Genomic DNA, 24,425 nt, shown 5'->3' on the forward strand with positions numbered 1-24,425 from the left:
CCCTCTTATATATATTCAAAGGACTTTTCACAAAAAAAGAAATTTATTATACTTAGTGAATTAAAAATATTTTACGATTCACAAATAGGAGCAGTGAAAAAGCTATGGAAAAATGAAATAGTTTTTGAGGTTATCCGGTACGTAAAAAAGGCTAAGGTGACAATGGAATCTGGTGCTCGGACTGGTGGAGGACTGCTGCGGAATATTATTGGTTTAAAAATATATTGTGTTGTCTTCTAGACTTCTTCTAGGTAGGTATAATTAAAATGTAAGACTTAATTAAAGGACTGACTATCGAAACTTATTTTATGTCATAGTTTTATGTACCTACCTATAGGTACGTCAATAGTTTAAATTAGTTTAGTGTTGTTTTTATTACGAAAATATTTTAATTACTTTAGGAGTAGCTAGTTTTAGGTTTGTCTTACCTGAATAGATACCTACCTGATTTCTGAAATTAAGTCTGATTTATCCAACATGACGTGTTTTATGATGGTCACCCTATTGCAACATTCATAGTCGAAATTTTATCAATTGAACGAGTCGCCAATTTGCCTTCGGCATTTCATAGAACAGCGAGCGTTTGTAAACTGACGACGCCGTTTGTAAAATGCGGAATCATACAATTTGCCTGCGACACATATAGTTCCAAAATACTGAACTGTCCTGTGCATGACATTGACAGTGGGGCGCCACCGTCAATACCGAATCGCTAGTTCCGATTTTTGCCATGTTGGAAACCATATAGTTGAACGATGGTAGCGCCCCCCTGTCATTGAGTTTGGCGGGACAGTTCAGCGTGGGTCATCTATACTCTCTAATCTGTGATAGATCTGTGCTCACGACCGGCCGTCATCATGGCGTCTTGAGTGACGTCACGCTTTGCAAAACACAGCAGTGGGTCTAGACAACGTGCAAATTATAATCGCAAACCAGTCGCAAAGTGGTCGAAAAGCCCCTTTTTTGTATGGAGTTTTGACGGATTCGATTTTCGATTCGATCAAAAAGTGCGTTTTGTCTAGGGGGCCTGTTTTAAGTAGTACGGAAATTTTAAAGTTATATAAATATTAATTACTAATGGATTCATCGTATTACAAGTACTGTATAGTGCCCCAATGTACAAGCACAAGTATCAAAACGCCAAACAAGTTATTTATATACGTACCAAACAATCAGCAGATGCGTAAAAAGTGGCTGACACTCGCAAGAAAATATAATGCCCATTGTTTATCAACAAAATCAAGGATGTATTTTTGTGAAGATCATTTCAATGTAAGTTAGATATTTCACACAACATAATCTGATATCTATGTACCAACATTAATGAAATTGTTGAACTTTGTGTAAGAATAATGATAACAACAAATGAGGTTAGGAATTATTCATGACAGTAATTATCATGGTTTTTATTTTTCCAGCTACCAAACGATATGCTTAATTATACCGAGTATCATATCATGGGGAAGGTATCACAAGTCCGCATGAAACCTGGCTGCATTCCAAGTAAATTCGCATGTCAAGAAGATAGACGGAAGCGAACATGCAGCAGCACTGAACAATCATATGTATTAAAAAAACAAAGAATGACCATAATAGCGGAGTCTCTGAAAGAACAAGAGGAAAGTTGTACACCAAGTTCTTCATACAATGCTATTCCTCACACAAGTTCAGGTATTTATAAGAATAACATTAATACTAACAATAAACTATTATGTAGAACATTCGGCGTTTACGTGAATTTTATAGGTATGCTTAAACCACATGCTTGTGGATTGACCTCTTGTTTCTTCCTCTACTTTTGTGATTAAACTCTTGGTTATTTGAATTTTTTTCAAAAAATCTTCAACATTTTTTTCTTTAAATTTAAATATTAATTGATGCTTTGAAGCAGCCTGTGTTTCTCTAGGACAGTATGTGGGTTGGTATTTCAAAATTTCACAGGTTGGTATTTCAAAATTTCACAGTCTTCTATTTTTCTTTTCCTTGCTTCATCCAAAAACAGGTTTAACTCTTTAGCAGTCAAGTATTTTAAGCTGCTACCAACTATTGTCAATTTAGACTTCTTCCAATAACACCGGTCAACAAAAAAAAAAATTTTTTTTGCGGATGGATTTTACTTATTATATTCTGATTAAAAGCATATTTATATAAAAAAAGTGCGATTACAAATCGAAAATATTTGCTTTTTAAAGAGTTATAGCGATTTGAATTTTCCATCTTCATAGTAGAATGTCTCTAAAGATGCACGTCACATTCTCATTGGGATATATTTATAGATAATAATTATGGGGGCTTATAAGAACAAGGGGCAAGCTTTCATCAAAATATAGTGGGATTTGAGAGACGACGTTACCAAGGCCAGTATACTGAAAGCATGATAGAGTTAGATTTTTATGAGAAAAATCTTCTATGGAACATGACAGGAAATTAGAACTTTTCATTTTTAATAAATATTTGGACTCTATTTTAAATTTTCTCTTGTGAGAATGAATCTTAAATGGATGTTTGGTATGTTTTAATAATTAGAAAGAATGAAAGAAAGAAAGAAAAAAAATATTTGGCAACAAATTAAATCATGTGATTTTTTCTATTTTTTATACATAAAAGCTTAGATTAATAATTAATCTAAGCATAAAAGCAAATTCAGAACAAATGACATTGGGAACTTTTTGCGCCACTTTTCGAAAAGTAGCGGACACAAACGAAACCTATCACAGATGATACATACTAATATCCAATGAATTTCCGTGCATTTTTTTTTCTCTCTTATATGGGAATATTGAGAAAATGAAGTTTTAATATTTTATTTTATTTTACATTTAGGTAACATTTTTGACGACCTCCGTGGCGGAGAGGCGCACACACCGGTTTTCAAGGTGTGTCGGGCCAATCCTGAGCCCCGATTACGGTAACTTTTAACGTCAACAATCCAGACACGCTTCTCGATTCTGCGATACGATTGGTCGTTCAACAGCGTACGTCAGCTGTTTTGACCAATCGTATCGCAGAATCGAGAAGCGTGTCTGGATTGTTGACGTTAAAAGTTACCGTAATCGGGGCTCTGAGGTCCCGGGTTCGATTCCCGGCCGGGACAATATAGAAAACGATCTTTTCACATTGTCTCTGGTTTGGGTGTGTTGTGGTTCGTCGTTCCCGATTTCCATAACACAAATGCCTTAGCTACTTATTTTGGGTTGGAGTAATATATGAGATGTTGTCTAATATTAATTTAAGTATTTATAATATTTTATTTATTTATATTATTTTATTTATATTTTTTATTTATTTATATTATTTTATTTACTTTTATTGGTTACTCTGCAATGCCAAACAACATAACATGTAAAAATATCAAATCATTTTAGACAAATATATTTTCAACTTAGACTCGTCATATCTCAGAATTCCCATATCTCACAACATAGCGCTTTAAGTGAATATACCTACAAGTATAAAGCTTTGAAATAAAATACGTTTCATCTTTGTCCGCCATGGGGCATTTTCTCATATTAAAGTTCCCAATGTCCTTTTTGTTAACATTCTTATTTCTAGGTATTAAAGCAATAAAAATAAGCTATGCATAACCCGTGCGCAAAAATGCTGTAGACAGTTGTAATGAATGGACTGAATGGCTTCATCTTCTTCATTAAGAATAAGCGTGCATCTATTTATAATTTGGCATGAACTTTATGTTCAGGACATATTTTGCATCCAAAAAAATAGGGTCTTAAACCATTTTTTTTCAATGTGTTGTCAATCAATGAGGTTTTAATGAACCAGTGGTATTTTTGTTCCAATTTTATAAAGCCTAAGAATGCCCTATTTATGATATTTACTTTTCGCGCGGAAACGCTTGGCGCCATGCTGTTTCGGTTCGTGACGTCACTCTGACACGTAAACAATACGACTGCGAAATACTGAGACAAGAATTGTGTAAATAATGAGTTCTAATGTGTATCATTGGTGTCTTGTGCCTGAATGCACGAATACAAGTATAAAAACGTCACAAAAATTGTGGATTCAATTGCCAAGTGATATCAAAATGAGATACACTTGGTTAAAACTGGCAGGAAGAGATCCAAAATTACTGTCCACCAAGACGAGACTGTATTTCTGTGAAGACCACTTTGATGTAAGTAAGCGTTTAAATAGCCTTCGAACAATTAAAAAAAACTTCATATTAGTTATTAAGACAAAACAAATTTTGTAATGCATTTATAGGTTATGTACAATGTATTATCATATTTCAGCTGGAAAATGATATGGTAAATTATACAGAGTATAAGTTAATGGGTTCTGTTAAACGAGTTCGAATGAAACCAAATTGCGTACCATCGAGATTTGACTGCCAAACAGACAGGAAACACAAGTGCACAAGTGAACCTCGTTATGCCTTTGTTAAAAGGCAAAGAATATCTACAATTAGTGAGAAGACCATACAAAATGAGAAATATGACATATTATCATTATTACCGTCTTGCAGTCAAGGTATTTTTTAAAAATTTTGTTTAGGTACTGTAAAGTTTCTACAAAATCCGTTAAGCAGTTTTTGCGTGAAAGAGTAACAAACATCCAGACATTCACACAAACTTTCTCATTTATAATATTAGTAGGACTATATCCCCCATAATACAAAAAGTTAAACTCTGGTATAATTAAATTGACATTTAGTATGGAAATCAATGTCATTTTAAACCAGAATTCGTCCGGGGTGGTTTTATTAATTAAGTCCGGGGTTTAAAATTATTTTTTTTGTAATAAAGCTACTTGGACCCATTTATACGGTTAAAGACATTTATTTTCTCAAAAGAATTTACAAAATCCACTTATAGAGAAAACACAAATACAATTCATTACAATTAAATACATTATTACCAACTAGCATTTTAAATGTGGGTATGTTTGAAAACATTCAAACATTGAGTTGTTCGACGCTGCGCGCTAAGCGTATTGCGACTTGCGACTACTTTTAGTGGGGATATTCACTTAAGGGTGATAGCACAGTACAATGCGATAACGCGCTATTGAAATTTGCAAAAAATTTTGAGATGTACAAAATATTTTAAATAGCAACTTTAAATGTATAATATTATTGTTGCGAGCATCTTAGAACTTAAATCTGAATCTATATAATAAAAAATAAAATAAAAAAAAACAAAAATAGTAATCGTAGCTAAATATATTTACGAGAAATCCCTTAAAATGTGAGCCTTTAGTAATTTTTTAAACATGTAAAGAGACTGACAATCTTTTATTGTTTTTGGTAGCTTGTTGTAGGTCTGGGCTCCTTCATAAATAATGGTTTTTTTTCCGTAGTTGGTACGCGGTGAATTTAAGCAAATATTATTTGCCTGCCTTGTTAAGCGTTTATTATGAGTAAATTTTTTAGTAAACGTTATTTCGCTGTGAATGTCTTTCGTTAATATTTTTCTTACAAGTATACATATGTTATATTTGTATATCTGGGTAAGGTTCATTAGTTTAGTTTCTTCGTAAATTACTTTAGTATGTGTGAGGTAAGGGTATCTGAATAAAATTTTGATTAATTTATTTTGTGCAATTTTTAATTTATTTATATGTATTTTCGCTGCTGATCCCCATACTTCAATTAAGTAGTCTAAGTGCGATTTGACTAACGAGTTATAGATAGTGTACCTCACGTGATTTGGGAGACATCTTGCCATCCCTTTTAGAGCACCAGTTAATGATGTTAGTTTATTACAAACAGTATCTATATGCGCTTTCCACGTTAATTGGTTATCAAGAACTAGGCCGAGATATTTTTCCGTATTAACTTTTTGAATTATTGTGTCATTTATCTTTAAAGGACTATAGTTAGGTATTTTTTTATTTTTAGCTGCAAAAATTATATATTTTGTCTTTGATATATTAATTGTTAGTAGGTTTGACTGAAGCCAGTCATGAAGGGTATTCAAATCATGTTGTGCTTGGTTTATTATATCATCGAGAGAATGACTAGAGTAAAACAAACTTGTATCATCCGCATATAGGAAGACGTCCCCATGGAGGCCTATTTCACTTATATTGTTAATGTATATGAGAAACAGTAAGGGGCCCAGGATCGATCCCTGCGGAACACCACAAGAAACTGTCCGGGGCTCACTCTGCTCATTGCCAATCTTAACAATTTGGCGTCTGTTCTGCAAATACGATTTAAAAATTTCAAAAGCCACACCTGTAACACCCACGCTTTTTAGCTTCAGTAAGAGTATTTCATGACTGACCGTGTCAAAAGCCTTCTGTAAATCGATAAATATTCCTAATGTAATTTTTTTCTCATCAATATTTGTTTTAATTCTTGTGACTAAGTCTACAGTAGCAGAAACAGTATTTGATTTGGGCCGAAAACCATACTGTTTTGTAAAAAAGAAGTTAATAGATGACAAGTAACTAGACAAGCGGTCGTAAATTAGTCTTTCAAAAATTTTGGACAATACTGGTAACACCGATATAGGCCTATAGTTGTTAGGGTCCATTTTGCTGCCAGATTTGTGTATCGGTGTGACCTTAGCAATCTTGAGAGAATTCGGAAAGTATCCCTCAGAGAAACATTTATTGACACTCTCAGCTAAATTACTGGCAATAATATTCTTAATGCATTTGATAGCTTTAGTACTAATTCCGTCTATGCCAGCACTTGTGTTTGCGTCCATTTCATCAATAATTTTTGTGATTTCTGTCTTTTTAGTTGGGTTTAATATTGATAATTCATTGGTTTCGGTTACTGAGTTTTTTGATGATATTGTGTATGTTAAACCGTTGTGAAATCTCTGCGGAATCCTGTTAGCTAATTCTAAGCCTATTGTACAGAAAAACGAGTTAAAATGGTTGCATATTTCTTTTGTGTCTGTTATTATATTTGACGATATTTTAAGTTTAATCTCAACGTGATTGGTTTTATTTTTGTTATTCGATAAATTATTAATTAGTTGCCACATTTTTAAGGGATTCTGTTTACAATCACTAAAAGCTTTGTGATAGTACCTATTTTTGGCAGATTGGATGCTGGCGCTGACTATATTTCTTTGCTTAGTAAAGTCCTTTTTCAATTTGTCCTCATGAGGTGTTACCTTCATTTTGTGCCATAGATTATTCCTGGCGTTGATTGCTGCAATTATTTCTTTACTAATCCATTCTTTTCTGGGAAGATTAAGTATCTTGTATTTTTTATCCATATTTTTATTCATGGCTACCAGAATTAACTCTTCCAACGGTTCGTAGTCATTGTCTAAGTTCATAATTGAATCTTCAACTGTTTTAAAAAAGCTGTGATAATTTAGTACTGTATATTGCGTTCTCTTAACGGGTACAGGAGTCTGTCTATGGATTTCGAGATATATCTGTTTATGATCAGATAAAGCCGACTCGATTACAGCCATATGAAAAGTATTGTCATTGAGATCGGTGCATATATGGTCCAATATAGTTTTAGTAGATGCTGTTTGACGTGTGCAGTAATCTGCGGCGATTTTGTTTAAAATTATAGTTTTATTTTCTCGTAACACTTCTTTGTAATCCTTTACGCACTTTTCATCGCTAAGTAGATTTAAGTTTAGGTCTCCAAATATGAGTGTTCGTTTTCTTTTTGACAATTGATGATTGTAGACTTCAAGAAAGTTACTGGGATTCGAGCTTGGCTGTCTGTAGATGGCTCCAATGTCCAAAGAGAGCGTTTTTAAGTGCACCCACAAGAAGTGATTACCGTCCTCAAGATGTTCCTCAACACATTCATGCTTCATGTCATTGTGTACGTATATAGATACTCCTCCGCCTCTTGCATTTGTTCTATAATTGTAGTAATGCATATAGTTGGGAATATTCATTCTTTTCGCTTCATTTTCATTCTTAATCCAAGTTTCAGTCAATATTATGGCATGTATCGTTGTTCCAAAAGATTCTATTATACATCTGAGTTCGTCTAATTTTCCGAGTTTTACAATGCTACGGACGTTTGCATATAGGAATTTAATAGATTTTGCCTGTTGTGTTACATTTGTATAATTGCTGCTGATCTCATAGGTTATGAATTCTGGTTTTCCTTTTTTAACTTCCTTATTTGTAGAATTAATTAGTTTTTTGACTCCTGTTTTACGATTTTAGGCACTCCTTTTACATATTTTATTGCTAAGTTTTTCTCACCATTGTCTGCACGTGAGCGTAGTTCCTCACGTAAATCCATAAGGGCTTTTTGTTGTTTGGGTGTTTGGTCCGAATATATTCTTATCGAATCATTTCTTACTTTAGATTTGTTCTTCAGAATGTGTTTTACCGTCTCCTCTGACGAGAACTGGACTTTCAGGGGTCTATTTTTTCCTTTTTCAAATTTACCTAAGCGTATCAACCTTTCCGGGTTAGGACATTGTGGATAGATTTCTAGTAAGATTTTCGATGTCTCGCTTTTATCGATTCCTCTTCTTTCTTCTACATTTTCTGTATATTGCTCGGGGATACCCATCATTATGATGTTCTTGCTTCGTATTTCACGTTCTCGAATTTCCATAATTACGTAATTCCATATTTATTGACTGGACTATAAGTAAAATCGGTTATAAATAAAACCTTGTTAAAGATCATGGTCCATGACTGTGTTTATGATATGTAGAAGCTTTGCGAAATAAATTAAATGGATCATAGGTTCTCCTGCGTTCGTCGTCGTCCTCCTGCGTTCAAGGAAAATCAATTATGGTCAAAAATATTTGTTACTAGCTTTTTCCCGCGGGTGAAGCCGCGTGAAATTTAGTTTGTCCCAGATCGTCATAAATTATAGCCTAATGTTATTCTGGGTTATAAACAATAATACTGTAAAGTTTCATCAAAATCCGTTCAGTAGTTTTTGCGTGAAAGAGTAACAAACATCCAGACATCCAAACATCCAAACTTTCGCATTTATAATATTACGAGTAAGTAGGATGCATAAAAAACAATCAGACACTAGTTGATTCAGCTCAAATAAGACAGACAGGCATTGGAGTTCCTTCGAACTGTATTTAAAATTCATCCAATTTTTATCGCTTCTTACACCTCTTTATATTTTACTTTACATTTTTATTTATACTTAATGTTCTGTTTCCAGGCTAGTGATAATCTTCGTGCCGTCGATAAGGCCGCGGCTCCTCCACGCGCGGTCGCGGTCGATCGCCATCGAGACGGCGGTGGTGGTATCGCGGCGTACCGACGTCGGCGACTGGTGGCTGCTCTATATGCTCGCTAGGAACATGGACCCCCTCATTTATAGGTAACACTAGCTTTCCGCCCGCGGCTTCGCCCGCGTGGAATTTTGTCTGTCACAGAAAAACTTTATCGCGCGCGTCCCTGTTTCAAAAACCGGGATAAAAACTATCCTATGTTCTTTCCCGGGACTCAAACTATCTCTATGCCAAATGGCAATGCCAGATTTTGTATGGAAAGTGGCGTCTTTTTTTTTTCGCGCGGCCATCGACCAAACTTTATTTTTTGATTACAAAACAGTGTAATAAACCAAACTTACTATGGCATGTATACCTCTAAACTCAGTCTGAACTGAGTTACAAGCATTAGAAGTTTGATTATTTTCATACTAGATTTGCTTTTTGTGCGCAAGTTTTGTAAGAAATTGCAACAAAATATTGCGCTATTTTTTTATTGCGCTGATTCTGCTCCATACTGATGTCTGGAGCCTTTAATGGATGATATTGTTTGTTTACACATACAATCTCACTATTTTGTTGCAATTTCTTACAAAACTTTGCGCGCAAAAAGCAAATCTTAGTATGAAAATCATCAAACTTCTAATGCTCGTAACTCAGTTCAGACTGAGTTTAGAGGTATACATGTCATAGTAAGTTTGGTTTATTACACTATTTTGTAATCAAAAAACAAAGTTTGGTCGATGGCCGCGCGAAAAAAAAAAAGACGCCAATTTCCGGCATTGTCTTTTCATCAAAATCGGTTGCGAGGTTTAAGCGGGAAAGCGTAACAGACAGACAGACAGAGTTACTTTCGCATTTATAATATTAGTTGGGATTAACAGTAAAGACCAGCGTTTACCCGCGGCGTTTGCACGCGCGGTCGTACACTCGCCATCGAGACGGCGGCGACTGGTGGCTGCTGTATATTCTCGCTAGGAACATGGACCCCCTCATTTACAGGTAACATTAACAGTAAAGACCAGCGTTTGCCGGCGGCGTTTACACGCGCGGTCGCGCTCAATCGCCATCGAGACGGCGGTGACTGGTGGCTGCTGTATATGCTTGCTAGGAACATCTATCTATGTCAGCCTTTGGGTTCGCCTTCGAACATAGGTCTCCTCTTCAACCCTCCACCGTTTTCTGTCCCTGGCCACACGCATCCAGTTCACTCCAGCCTCCACCTTCAGCTATCCGGAACATCCTCGATACGCCTCCATAAGTTAACCAATGCGTTTAGACTGGAGAGAGGAGTCCGTCAGGGTGACACCATATCGCCCAAGTTGTTCAACGCTGCCCTTGAAAATATCTTTAAAGAGTTAGATTGGACAAGCAAGGGAATAATAATTGATGGAGAAAGGCTAAACAACCTGCGATTTGCCGACGATATCGCACTGATCAGTGATAGCATTGAAGATATGATTGATATGGTAGACCAACTACAACGTGAATCAGCAAAAGTAGGGTTAAAATTGAATTTGTCAAAAACGAAAATCATGACGAACATTGAAAATGCGAAAAATCACGTCCTACCTGTAGAATTGGTCGACCACTACATCTATCTAGGCCACAAAATCACAAAATCTCGCCATCGAGACGGCGGTGACTGGTGGCTGCTGTATATGCTTGCTAGGAACATGGACCCCCTCATTTACAGGTAACTATCAACATTAGAGACTAGCGTTTACCCGCGGCGTTTGCACGCGCGGTCGTACACTCGCCATCGAGACGGCGGCGACTGGTGACTGCTCTATATGCTTGCAAGGAACATGGACCCCCTCATTTATAGGTAACATTAACAGTAAAGACCAGCGTTTACCCGCGGCGTTTGCACGCGCGGTCGTACACTCGCCATCGAGACGTCGACGACTGGTGGCTACTCTATATGCTTGCTAGGAACATGGACCCCCTCATTTACAGGTAACTATCAATATAAGAGACTAGCGTTTACCCGCAGCGTCTGCACGCGCGGTCGCACGCTTGCACCAGACAGCGGTGGTGGTATCGCGGCGCACCGACGTCGGCGACTGGTGGCTGCTCTATATGCTTGCTAGGAACATGGACCCCCTCATTTACAGGTAACATTTATAGTAAAGACTAGCGTTTGCCCGCGGCGTTTGCACGCGCGGTCGCGCTCGATCACCATCGAGACGGCGGTGACTGGTGGCTGCTCTATATGCTTGCTAGGAACATGGACCCCCTCATTTACAGGTAAAACTTAAAAGATACAGAATAAGCTTAGCTCGCGGCTTAGCCCGTGCGAATTTCGGCCTGTCACATAAAGACTTTCTCGTGCGCATCATCATCATCTCAGCCATAGGAACGTCCACTGCTGAACATAGGCCTCCCCAATGCTTTCCATGTTGCCCGGTTGGTAGCGGCCTACGTCCAGCGCCTTCCTGCTACCTTTCTGATGTCGTCGGTCCACCTTGTGGGTGAACGTCCCACGCTGCGTTTTCCGAAACGTGGCCTCCACTCCAGAACCTTGCGAGTATGTCCCCTAAAAATCTATCCTTTTCTTAGGTCTCAAGCTATCTCTATACCATCACAATCGGTTTAGTGGTTTAAGTGTGAAAAAAAATGTATTATCATCCAGTTTTTTAAAGTGGTTCGTCGCTTGGATACGGCGTCGTTCTAATAGGGCGATGGATGTGAACAAGCGACATTACCCGATATGCTATTTATAGACAATTTGACACCATCCCCCAATAATTCGAAATCACAACTTTTCTAAATAGATACTTCATTCTGGTCTTAAAAACTTTATTAATTTTAAATTACATGTAAATTACGATTTTTGGTTGCATTGTAATTGAAAAAAGTAGTTTATTTGAGTTGACAAAATAGTGACGTCACTTGCTAGTAGTGCCATACAAAATCTATGAGACAGTTTCGTTTTGACAGTTTAAAAAGTACGTCAATTGATTGGTGGTGTCTATTTGTAATGGCGAAACATGTGCACTACTGAATTCTGTAACATCTTTATATACCATGTTTTTACGCAAATAAAATTCAGATTCTGATTCTGATTCTATAGTATACATAGACTGTAGACTGCAGCCCAGTATCTTCTGTGGAGTATAGCCAGAAAACCAGATATAACATAACGATTTCTTCTTCCAGGGAGCTAATATCAGAGCTAGCCAAACGCCTCGGCGAGAAGCCCTTGCCCCGCGCGTGACGGCCGCCCAAGCCGCCGCCCACCGTAGCTATCGTGGGCGCCTGACGTCACACGCACAGCCACGGCTTTACGTAAGTCGCAGTATTTCTACAGACGTTGCAGACGCGTGTCATATACGAGTACGCGAAACTGTTGAATCTTTCATCTCGAATCTGTCATCGACGCTATTATACGACCACAGCTTTATGTGACTTAGTACCCTCAGTTTTTATATTCGAATTGTACGCGTCGTTAGTATAATTGTAAATGCTGACTGTCATTTGTTTATGTTTGAGCCATGTATTCATTAGGCAACATTTGTTGATAAACTGTTTATGACTAGTGTGAAACAAGTTTACCATAAACACAGGTTTCTGAAACTTGGCCGTCCACACTCCACTCATAGCGAGGAGCACGACAACATGTATCATAAACAATGTTTCATCACCTATGTTTATGGACTGTTTATAAACTGTTTACAGGGATGATGAAACATTATGAAACATTGTTTATGAACAGTTTATAAACAGTGTTTATCAACAAATGTTGCCTAATGAATACATGGCTTTATAATCACATTTTCATAAATTGCTCAGGCATGGTTTTTCTCTAATACAATAAGAGTCTCAAAGGAGGAAATTTCTGCCAGTACCTAAGTTTTAAAACCGGAGGCTGTTATAAGCGTGCATGTTTTGTAAAGTTTATTAACGATTTATGTAAGTACTAGTTTTAAATGAAACGGTGTAGATATAGTTTTATCAATCTTGAATATTATTCTCAAAGCCGTTGCCATAAGGTCGATGTTTGGAAATCTCTTTAGAATCTATACGTAATGTATTATTAATAACACATAACACTGCCAACGCTGCGTATTGTAGATTTGAGTTGCAACTAATTACCGTTCTCAGTATAAAAAATCACATAGAAAGTTTGGCACCAGGATTGTTTTGAACTGCATAAAGATGCCATGTGATCTTACATCTAGCTATGAGATTAATTTCAGACATTTGTGCCTATTTAGGCATTACATATTAAGTTCATCATAGTGAGTGCATGAAAAACTCATAAAAGTATTTTGAAAATTATAAATAACTTGAAACCACGATCGTGGTTTCAATTCCCGCCTTAGGCAGTTCGATTTTTTCAAGTTATTTATAATTTTCAAATTAGTTTGAGATGCGACTCTTAACGCTAAAAATTAAATAACTCATAAAAGTAATTTATCTTTTTGCAAATAGGCTTTTAAAAAGCACTTTTACACGCCCCAGAATTATTATTAACCTTACCATTACTTCGGGACAATAAATGGGCCAGTGCTGAGAAGAAGCAGCGCAAGAAACTCAGTCATGTTTTAGTTAATGACCAACTAAGTATTGTTAGACTGATTTGCAGGAATCTGTTTTTTTTAAGAAACACGGTACATTATTATTGTCGTTGTAGAATATTTATGTTGATATAAACTGTAAACAAGATCTGAAAATGGAATTTAAGGACAACAGTAAACATTAGGGTCGTACTTTTATATTTAGCGTGCGGTAATTAGTTGCAGTTCAACTCATTTTCTTTTGTATCAGTCAGCATGCTCGAAATAATGGTTGTATTTAGGTGTATACTTTGTTAAATATTGTATCTAGGTTTATAGGCATTATGACTTTTTTTAAACTATACAATTACAAATTTTGGCGATTTTTAGCATTTTATAATCCGTTTTGGAAGTTTTAAATTGTAACTTATGTAATATGACGACACTTTATAAGTGTAGACGTTAGGCTTTTAACTAGTTTGCAGAAATAATAAAATTCTCTCGGCACTGCTAGGTCTTCAATTTCATACAAATAAAATGTGCCAATCATATTTTAGTTTTTCTCCATTAGTAGGTCAATTTTAACGATAAGTATGTTTTACATGACATAATGAATCTAAAAAGACAATTTTACTAAAAATCAAGCTGAGCATATCATTTTATTTCTATTTTACCTCTAAAATTTTAATGTAGCACAACGTTACAAAAAACTACTATTATGGTAGTTTTTGTTTAGTATGGCAACATAATTTGGTAGTTTTTTAAAGCACTGATGTATAATGGATGGACTGTCAATAATTCGCCTTATTGTATTATGGTTAAGAAAGTGTATGTTGGTCTTGTGGTTAGAAATGTACTTTTTGTACATATTTGGTATAATAAGGGTATGAACATTGCTGTCAATGAAATGTTATTAATAAACTCACTTGATTCTATATTGAAGATTAATGTTCATTAAAACTACGAATATTAGACATTTTGTACTGTCTTAAAACGAAGTTTTAATATGTTACACTAAAACATTTTTATTTACTTACTAAAATTTTAATAACTGAATAAAATGACTGGCCTGCTCTACAATTAAATTAAGATCTTGTGATATATACATACATATTATACATTGTGATGTATACATGTTTGTAGCAATAGGAATGTTGTGTATTGAATGGTTATGCTTATTGGTATTTTACAAACTGTGTGTAGTACGTGACAATTTTGGGAGATTGTTAGGGTGTATATTATTGTGGATAATCTTATTTTTAACACCTTTAAATTGAAAATAAATTCAAGGAATAGTTTTTCGTTCTAAGACCTAGGAACTATCTGATGCAAAATTTAAAGTTGGAAGTATAGATTATCTTCAATATTTATCGCCTGTGGAGTAATGTTGTGACAAAACTACCAAGTATTCAGTGTTCATTTTAATAGTGTTGCCCTGTTTTTTGAGGGTTTTTGATATTATTAATATATTTGTACTGTTTGAAATTTTGACAATGCGTCTGTATAGACGCCTGTTAAGTTTTCCTCATGGTTTTCATTGCATGGTAAGACTTTATTCTACTGAACACTAAACGCAATCAATCTCAATATTTTCCTTGAAGTTCTTCTAGCTTTTCGAGTGTTTGATTTGTACAAGTTATTAAAATAGAGCTCAATGTTTATGGTCAGTAGAATAAAGCCTAGTTGTAAGGAGGTTTTTCTTCATCACAGTTCTCCAAGACCCTAACCACAACCTTTAACGTTGATTGTGTGTGTGAAGGTAGTAACATCAAATAATAATATGTTTTTATAAAACCTCGTTACAACGAAAATAATCATTCATCAACACCATTATGTAGAGTTACGTTTAAACAATCGCTCATTGTTTTACATTTGTGCCTCAAAAAGACTCTTGTCTTTATGATAATTAATTACCTTTTTACTAAAAAAGGCAGGCTTGGGTAATCGCTATCATAATGAATAACAATATTGACATTAGAATTAATTTTTACATTGTTAAATCAACATAAACAGCTTGTTGATTGGGTCGTTGTCGCGTTGATATTGTAAACTTGAATGTAATGTAAACAATGTATTTGAATAACCCAAAATCATCATCGAATTTTAACTAATTCACTGTTTTATCTCTTCCTTATTCAAAGCGAAATTAAAGTTCAGGATACGTAATCATAAGTAAAAACTATATAGTATTCTCAAATAAAAAAAAACATTAGTCAACAGTCGTGAACTCATTTTAAAATGAGTGCTCTAATAGGAACATGCCCTAAAAATTGTAAATTATAAAAATGGTAGTTTTAAGCTTTTCACTGCTAGTAACACTGCCTTGCTGTCACAAATAACGGTTATTTTTTTCGATTTCATGTTCAAGCTAAGTTTCAGTTTTCAAGTGTTATCAAATAAGTACCTTACTCAAGTGATTTTTACTTACTTCTCTGAACGTTGTAGTGGATTTATTTGAATGATAATGGACGCTTTTCTAAAACCTGTCTATCTGACTATGCAGAACTTCTAGGGATGTTCAATTGCCAATATTTTAGTCTTATCCGTCTGTTTAAATCCTGACATTCTGTTAAAAGAAAAAGCGACAGAGTAAAAAATTTAAGTAGAGCTAATGAGTTTTTGAATTAAACAAGTCTAGCAATATGAATATACCTTCATTGGGAGTTGTTAATATGGTTTGTGAACTAAAAAGATTTTGACATTCATCTCTGTCCCGGTCATCGAAAAATAGATTTATTACAATATTTTATCGCAGTATTCTTTCAATGAGGGCTATCGTTTTTATACTTAACAGTTGGCACCCCTGGCGATTGACAGGACCTTACTCGACAGTGGCGTCATCTTGATGAGTGCAAATGCGATAGTCCTCCTACCACTTTAGCGCTCACCAGCCGGCGCCACTGTCTTCGCTACTAGCAAGTGACAGGACCTTACTCTACAGTGGCGCTAACTGGTGAGCGCTAAAACGATAGCCCTCATTATCTATGCACAAACACTTTAAAATAGACAATGAAACTATTTTTTAAATGATAATTAAGTTTCTTTCTTCTCTGTGAAGATCTTTTAAGCTATTTCTTTTTTTTTTATATTGAAAGAATACTGCCCCGTATAGGCCAATATACCTGTATATAGATTAAAAATGTTCCTAATCAAGTTATTTTAGTTCACAGTGTTGTGGGCTACTACGGTGTAGACTAAGTTGAAAGTAAAAAGACATTCGGTTGGGCGACTGTGATTGTGCCAGTAAAAAGTTATTTGGTTTTTCGTTTTGAATTCTAGTTTTAACAGAATATCACGTTATCTCGGAACTAGTATTGGTAACAGTTCACAGTAGTCCACTAACACTTTAATTACTAAAATGTTAGTTTATTTTACATTAAGTGATGTACTGTTCGCATTTATTTTAGATTAAAGAATGTTTAACTCTTTATTTTTGTGTTAAGCTCGTATATAACAGGTATTATTTTTCAATGCCTATTTGTACAGTGAGGTTTAAGATTCATGGAAGAAAGCATTTGATATTATAGTGACTAAAAACTATGTTTATATTATTTTTGGTGTAGATTTATTTTCATGAATTTTGACCTTAATATAAGCGGTAACTAGTGAATTTTAAAACAATATTATTTATTAAACAGTTTATTCCAATTTAGTTAACGGTTTGATATCGGAGAACAATATTTTCTCAATATTGTAATTAAGTTTTAAGTTGAAGTTGAATATACGATTTTGATTTTTGTAAATATTTGTTTTACTTTTGTTACATTTAGATAAACAGAATACCAGAGCCTACGTGATTGAATAAAGCGTTTTATCCTGTAATTTCAGTTGGTAAGTATCCAAAATCATACATTTTCCATGTAAAAATTGGCAACATCCTACAGTAAAGCTTCAATTAGTGTAACTTACTTCCATAAAGCCACACAGATGTGTCTTCCTACTGCTAAATAATTCAAAAAAGAGCATCCACGCAATAAAAATGGCAAATTAATTATCTGGCATGGGCTCAATGTTGCTGGTTAAAATGGTAAAATTATCATCGGATCGAGACTTCGTAGAATTTTAAAATTATTAGTTTTGCTGCAATCCCTACATTTTTTGTTTTGCAATATAGTTTTTTTCGTTTTATCATCCTCAAATTCTCCAAAAATTTAGTTGGCTAGGTGCCTAACTTAATGTGTAGGTACACAAGTACATAATTTAGTATTAAAAAACGTTTTGTCCAAACTTTATGATTAAAAACAATATTTACGGTTTTCATCACGTCAGAAATATAAAAGACAAAACCACAATCACGTTTTGTTTTAAGTATTCATTTGTTTTATTTTTGTCATCAAGATGATTTTACTTTAGTCCAACGATTTTGAAACGTCAAAATAATGGCAATTGAAATATGTTTATATTTTAGTTAAAATAACCCAGTATTGATAGTAGCGCCCTCCTGACAATGTCATAGCTGGGACAGTTTAGTGTATGACATCTATACCAGTGTTAATTTCACGATCTTGACACCAAAGTACCAGGCCAACATACATTAGTAGAGATGGATGTAAGTCTTTATAAAAAGAAGAAGACGGCACATAATATGTGTGAAAGAGACAAACTTCTAAACAATATACTTGTCAAAAGAACAAAGCGAGAAAAATTTTGATCTACCCACATATTTGGTAATTTTTCTAGTCAACTGTTTGTCTCGTTCTTACAAGGCTTTTATCTAAAGTGTTGTCACTTTCACACAATATGCTGTCTACTTCTTCCTAAAGACGAACAGCCATCTCTTCCTTATGTATGGTTTCCTGGTACAATGGTGTCAGAATGTTGAAATTATCACTGATTCGACCGTTTCTTGATACAAATTGAAAAAAGAAAAGGTTGTGCATTAGGTCGTGTGTGATTGTCGTCGGTAGAAAATTAACTCGGGAGACAGTTCATCATACATCGATCAAGCAACAATTAAGATTTTCAGTATTTTTTATTTAATTAAGCATTTAAAAATTTTGTACAATTTAAGGAAAAACATAACCCTTCTTCTGGCGCATTCGGGTAAAAATAGTGCCCAAAAGATAGGCTGCTGCATCGTCTATCGATTAGAATTTAAAATACAAGGCTTATAAATAAAAAAATTCGTTTAATCCGCTGTCTTGGGGGAAGGTGCCCAGAAGGTTGGCCACATTGCCACGCTGGATGGCCAGGCTAATTCTTTGGCCAAGGTATAGGCCAGCCTTTGGATCGTAAGATGTCTCAACTAAACGTTTAGACATCTTACTAAACAATCAATTTGTGGGAACTTGGTCCCCACGTCGTCCAAATATGTAAGTCTCATTGAGATTTTCATATTTGCGCCGGTTGAGGTCCTCTGCAGAAGCAGCAGCCGAACTTCTAATTACACTAACTTCTAAACTGCAGAAATTCTAATTAATAAAACAATATGTGCTAAATTGTCCCCTATTCATTGTAATATTTTATTCAAATCGTTTTGAGAAGGAATCTGATTCTAATATTTTCTGAAATTATGAGGCCTACTCACGAGTTGATTTCTGCTACCAACAGTGCATAAATAATAATTTTGCACGCGACTTTCTTAAAAACGACGACTTTACCCGTGATAATTTCACCACTCTGAAACAAAAGTACCAGGCGAACATACATTATAAAGAGAGGTAATTCGAAATAAAAAAAAGAGACGGCACATAATGTGTGAAAGAGATGAAACTTCAAAACAATAGACTTGTCAAACCGAACAAAGAAGCTTAAGCGAGATTTTTTTTCTATCTACCTACATATTTGGTCGTTTTTCCGATCAACTGTTTGTCTCGTTCTTACAAGGCTTTTGTTCTGAAGTGTTATCTCTTTCCCACAATGTGATGTCTACTTCTTCCTAAAGACGAATAGCCATCTCTTCTTAATGTATGGTTTCCTGGTACAATGGTGTCAGAATGTTGAAATTATCACAGGTTCGACCGTTTCTTGCTGTAAATAAAGGTTGTGCGTGATTGTCGTTGGTAGAAAATCAACTCGGGAGACAGTTCATCATACAATTTAGATTTTCAGTATTTTTTATTTAATTAAGCATTCAACAATGAGGGTTTTCGCGATTGAAAAATCCGCCAGATGGCAATACGTAGACGCGAGGTCCAAATGCTGCATGATTGGTTATTTTTGACATGACATTGACAGATATGTCAAAGTCCACCAATCATGCAGCATTTGGACCTCACGTCTACGTATTGCCATCTGGCGGATTTTTCAATCGCGAAAACCCTCATTTTTACAATTTAACGAAAAACTTAACCCACCTTCAGGCGCAGTCGGGTAAAAATAGTGTCCGAAAGTTAGGCTACTGCATCGCCTTTAGATAAGGTGAATGAAGGTGAATGGTCGAGGTGAATAATTTTGGGGTTTTCATTTACAATCTGAATGAAAACCAGCGAGCGGACTTTTAACTTCTAATAAAATTAATAAAACAATATCTGCTAAATTGTCCCCTATTCATTGTAATATTTTATTCAAATCATTTTATGAAGGACTAGCTTTCCGCCCGCGGCTTCGCCCGCGTGGAATTTTGTCTGTCACAGAAAAACTTTATCGCGCGCGTCCCTGTTTCAAAAACCGGGATAAAAACTATCCTATGTTCTTTCTCGGGACTCAAACTATCTCTATGCCAAATTTCATCAAAATCGGTTGCGAGGTTTAAGCGGGAAAGCGTAACAGACAGACAGACAGACAGAGTTACTTTCGCATTTATAATATTAGTTGGGATAGTTGGGATAACGTCTACAAATCTTTGAGGTCTCGCTTAAACTCACGAGTTGGTCTGCTCCCGACAACACAAGACTTTTCTACAATCGACTTTTACCCGTGATAATTTCACCACTCTGAAACAAAAGTACCAGGCGAACATACATTATAAAGAGATGGTAAGTCGAAATAAAAAAGGAGACGGCACATAATGTGTGAAAGAGACAAATCGTCTAAACAATAGACTTGTCAAACCGAACAAAGAAGCTAAAGCGAGATAAGTTTTCTATCTACCCACATATTTGATTGTTTTTCTGTCAACTGTTTGTCTCGTTCTTACAAGGCTTTTGGTCTGAAGTGTTGTCTCTTTCACACAATGTGGTGATTACTTCCTAAGGCCGTACAGCCACCTCCTTTTAAGGTATGTTTGCCTGGTACTTTGGTGTCAGAATGGTGAAATTCACTGGTAAAAATTCAATCGTTCGTTGCAAACGGAAAGGCGAGATTGTAAGGTACTTTTGTAAGTTTAAGGAGATACGTTATTTTTCATGTTATTTATTTTTTATTTCTACTAATATGTAAATGTGAAAGTTTGTGAGGATGTTTTCATGCAAAAACTACTGAACAGATATTTTTATGAAACTTTACAGTAATTATTTACATCAGAATAACAAAGACTTACGATTTTATGCCTAATTATTACTTATTAAATCAAATCTTATTTTTTGACAACACTATAATTATTTATTATTATGAAGAGGAAAGATTTGATTGTAAAAGTGCTTTTTAAAAGACTATAAATGAGTTTTATGAGTTTTTTTTATGTAGGTACTACGAGTATGTTTGTTTTGTATTGAATAAGCTCCAAAACTATTGGACTGTATTGAAAAACTCTTTCACCATTATTTACTAGTATCCTACATTATTTCTGATGAACTTAAGCGATACGAAATTTGCCGGATCATTTTTGGCCATGAATATATTCTGCAAAATCTACAAGATGCTACGAGTATCACTTACGACTTCGCAACAAACGATTACCTGTATCGTTCGTAGCCGTGATAATTTTACCTTTCTGAAATCAAAGTACCAGGCAAACATGCATTGGAAGGAGTTGGTAATTTCTAATAAAAAGAAGAAGACAGCAAATAATGGGTGAAAGAGAAATCTTCCGAACAATAGAAATGTAAAAACGAGATAAATTATAGAAATAACCTAAAGCGTGAAAAGGATGAATAGTGTGGAGAAGAAATGTTATGTGGGTAGTCAGAAAATTCCGCGGCATTAATGAGCTCCTGCTAATGTACAAGGAACTCGAACTAAACTATTTGTCTCTTTCTTATTCAATGTTCGTTCAATATGGTTATCTCTTTCTATCGCATGCGGGCCTAGTCTTTTCTTCTAAGAGTTTGGCGCTAGTGAGCGGTAATATGGCCACAGATACTTTAACATTGCTCTTATGTGGTTACTTTAGGAACTAAAATGTAGATGGCGTTATCATACCTACGTTTTTATGGTGTGTTAGTACATTTACTTCGGGATAGATGGCGTAAGACGACATAATCATGGTATTGACATTACGAGTAGATTTGAATTACTGCCCAACCAAAGTCTAGATGCATTAGTCAGCGATGTATAATAATATTGTCTAAATATTTATACTCACATCATTCTTCTGACAAACTGCGAGCATAAAATTAAATAAGTTTGTAGACTGACCACACAAGTGCTATAAAGTGTAAAACATTTATAGGCTCAAACCATAAATGACAAGCAGGAGATATTAGGCTCACTTGTATTCAATCGATAATTTTAGGTTTATCTAGAGGTTGTGAATGAAAAACTTTAATAATTTCATATAATTTAATCGATGTCTCCCATGGTAACTTTCTCATTAACGCATGTCGTCCATCAGTAGAAGATTTTGGCACGATATTTGGCGTTGACTCGACTACAGACACCATGATGCCTCCCTGACATTAGGAACATTGGAGAACCCCCAAAACAATTCGACATTCGTAGATCTATAGCGACACTAAATTGTTACAGTTTATTTTTACAATCGACAACCTTTTTACATTTACAATTATCATACAGCTTGAGTTAAAAAACTTTGGTCTCACTAAAATAAATAATTATAATAATGCTTACGAATAAAGAAAAGTATAGCTAGCTTATAGTCTGTGATTAAATTAAACTCAACGTAGTGATTACAGACACTTTGAATCGAGACGAAGAAGAATCCGTTTTGACTTATGGTTCAAAAATAACTTAATGATAAAGTCAATCTTATTGATAATCTAAAAGTCACATAATGTACGAAGATTGAAACAAAGTTTTTTGACTTAAGCTGTAAGCCTTTACACATTATCTTCTAATATCCATACGAACACAACAATTCCCAACAACTTCGCATCGTCTAGTACGAGGTAACGAATTAGGCACAGCTAAGTTCTTTCCAATATATCTTAGTCTAGTTCCAGATTTGGAAAGTTAATTAAGTGACCTGTTAAAGATAAAGTCAGATAAATTATCGAGATTCACTTCGTTAATTACAATAAAACGTTAATGCCAATTTGTTTAGAGTAAATTTTCGACGTGTGCGAAAATAATCAGTCGTTTATTTGCTATTCAAAACGTAAATAAGTTTCGAATAGAATTTATTTGCTTTGCTTATAAAAGTAAGGATAACATTAACTCGTTCGGTTAAACAACGCAAAATGTCTTTTGGCACGCAAAAGTACCTACAGATACACCTACAGGTATTATGAACGGTTCCATTCACCGACATCAAAGTAGATAAATAAAAAAAGTGTTTAAGCTGGAATCCCGAATAGTATTCTCAAGTCTAAACTACATTAGGTATTTATAAATATTAATGTAATTATTGCTTTATTATTGGTCTGTCAAATCTTTGGTAAGTGAGAAATGGTGTAAAAAAAGGTAAGTTGTGTGCTATTTATGTGCTTACATTCAATTTATTAGCTAGAATAGAAAAGAAGAAAGCCATTTCAATCACTACGAACAGCGAGACTTAATAAAATACTTCTAAAAGTTGAACACTAGATACTCTAACCGGATAGCCGCCATTGCTGACTTTTAAAGGCCTTCGATAGGATTCATCCTGAGATCACGTAATCTTAAAGATTAAGTACAAACTATTATTGCGTGTTTAGAATTGCACTGTTACGATTCTTACGATTACAGATAGTATCGATTAAGAAAGTCTTTGATACACTTTGTATTGTCCAGTCTGGGCAGGGATGCCGCAGGGCAGCGTACTTGGGCCACGCTTGTATACCGCGAGAGGAATACGTCACTCTGTGGATATACGTGGTGAGTTTGATCATTCAAACGGGTGGGTCCATGTCACGCTGCAACGACGTTAGTCATGTGTGGAACACCCACCCGGGGATCGGAGGTCACGCGTCTGGGACGCCGTGGATATGGTGCTGGTAGTTGTGATTGAGTTTGTTCGCGAACTCGTGCATTATATCTCTGAAGATGACGGAGTCTAGGTTCTCTCCGAGAATGTAGAGTAGGTACCAGTCGCCCATTTTGCTTCGTCTGACGATGGTGTCGACGTTGTCTCTCCTGACGAGCCTGAACCTCATTCGCATCATGTAGACTCGCATTCTTGGGGAGAAGATGATGACGAGCCGGTAGAGGAGAGTGATGAAGGTGAGGATGCCGAGGATGACGAACCAGAACCAGAGGAAGATGTAGATCTTCTCGTTGACGACGTTGAGCGGCAGGATGCACAGCGCGTCGTGCCGCTCCACTTCGCCCGAGGAGCCGAATTTGTTGAATAGTGTGCACTTTACCATCCTGGAACACAATGCATAATAATCTATATAGGCTAGTTACATAATAAATTGTAATTGAAAATATACGAAATCTTATGTGTTTTAAATAATGTTTCGGCTTACTGCAAGAGATCATTACTACAAATTCTCGATAAATTGCAACTGTAAATATGTATCTTTTGAATCAATCATAAAATTTTATTTGGGCCAAAAATAAAAATGTAAGAATATGA

General features: G+C 35.3%; 4 protein-coding genes across 4 annotated transcripts in view; 3 read left to right on the forward strand and 1 right to left on the reverse strand.

Annotated features, from left to right (window-relative positions):
- Positions 1-868: 868 nt before the first annotated feature.
- Positions 869-2,026, forward strand: LOC114365883 (uncharacterized). Its single transcript, XM_028322580.1, has 3 exons — positions 869-895; positions 1,028-1,272; positions 1,419-2,026. Exons 2-3 carry the CDS (start codon positions 1,078-1,080, stop codon positions 1,806-1,808), a joined length of 585 nt encoding a protein of 194 aa, XP_028178381.1. The 5' UTR covers positions 869-895; positions 1,028-1,077; the 3' UTR covers positions 1,809-2,026.
- A 1,541-nt stretch (positions 2,027-3,567) lies between these two features.
- On the forward strand, positions 3,568-4,526 carry LOC114365884 (uncharacterized). The gene is made up of 2 exons (XM_028322581.1): positions 3,568-4,132; positions 4,251-4,526. Exons 1-2 carry the CDS (start codon positions 3,941-3,943, stop codon positions 4,497-4,499), a joined length of 441 nt encoding a protein of 146 aa, XP_028178382.1. The 5' UTR covers positions 3,568-3,940; the 3' UTR covers positions 4,500-4,526.
- A 3,207-nt stretch (positions 4,527-7,733) lies between these two features.
- LOC114365882 (uncharacterized) lies at positions 7,734-12,839 on the forward strand. The gene is made up of 5 exons (XM_028322579.1): positions 7,734-7,768; positions 9,095-9,256; positions 10,426-10,615; positions 11,130-11,263; positions 12,309-12,839. The coding sequence occupies exons 1-5, from the start codon at positions 7,734-7,736 to the stop codon at positions 12,364-12,366; spliced, it is 579 nt and encodes a 192-aa protein (XP_028178380.1). The 3' UTR covers positions 12,367-12,839.
- Positions 12,840-22,265: 9,426 nt separating this feature from the next.
- Positions 22,266-24,425, reverse strand: part of shakB (Innexin family member shaking B) — a 29,414-nt gene continuing 27,254 nt past the window's right edge. Inside the window, exon 4 of the mRNA XM_028322582.1 lies at positions 22,266-24,214. Within this exon, the coding sequence (XP_028178383.1) occupies positions 23,809-24,214 (406 nt within the window). The 3' untranslated portion in view covers positions 22,266-23,808. The remainder of the gene's footprint in view (positions 24,215-24,425) is intronic.

This window comes from Ostrinia furnacalis, unplaced genomic scaffold, assembly GCF_004193835.3.
Source record: "Ostrinia furnacalis isolate ACB-3 unplaced genomic scaffold, ASM419383v2 OfSCF7674, whole genome shotgun sequence".
Lineage (NCBI taxonomy): Eukaryota > Metazoa > Arthropoda > Insecta > Lepidoptera > Crambidae > Ostrinia > Ostrinia furnacalis.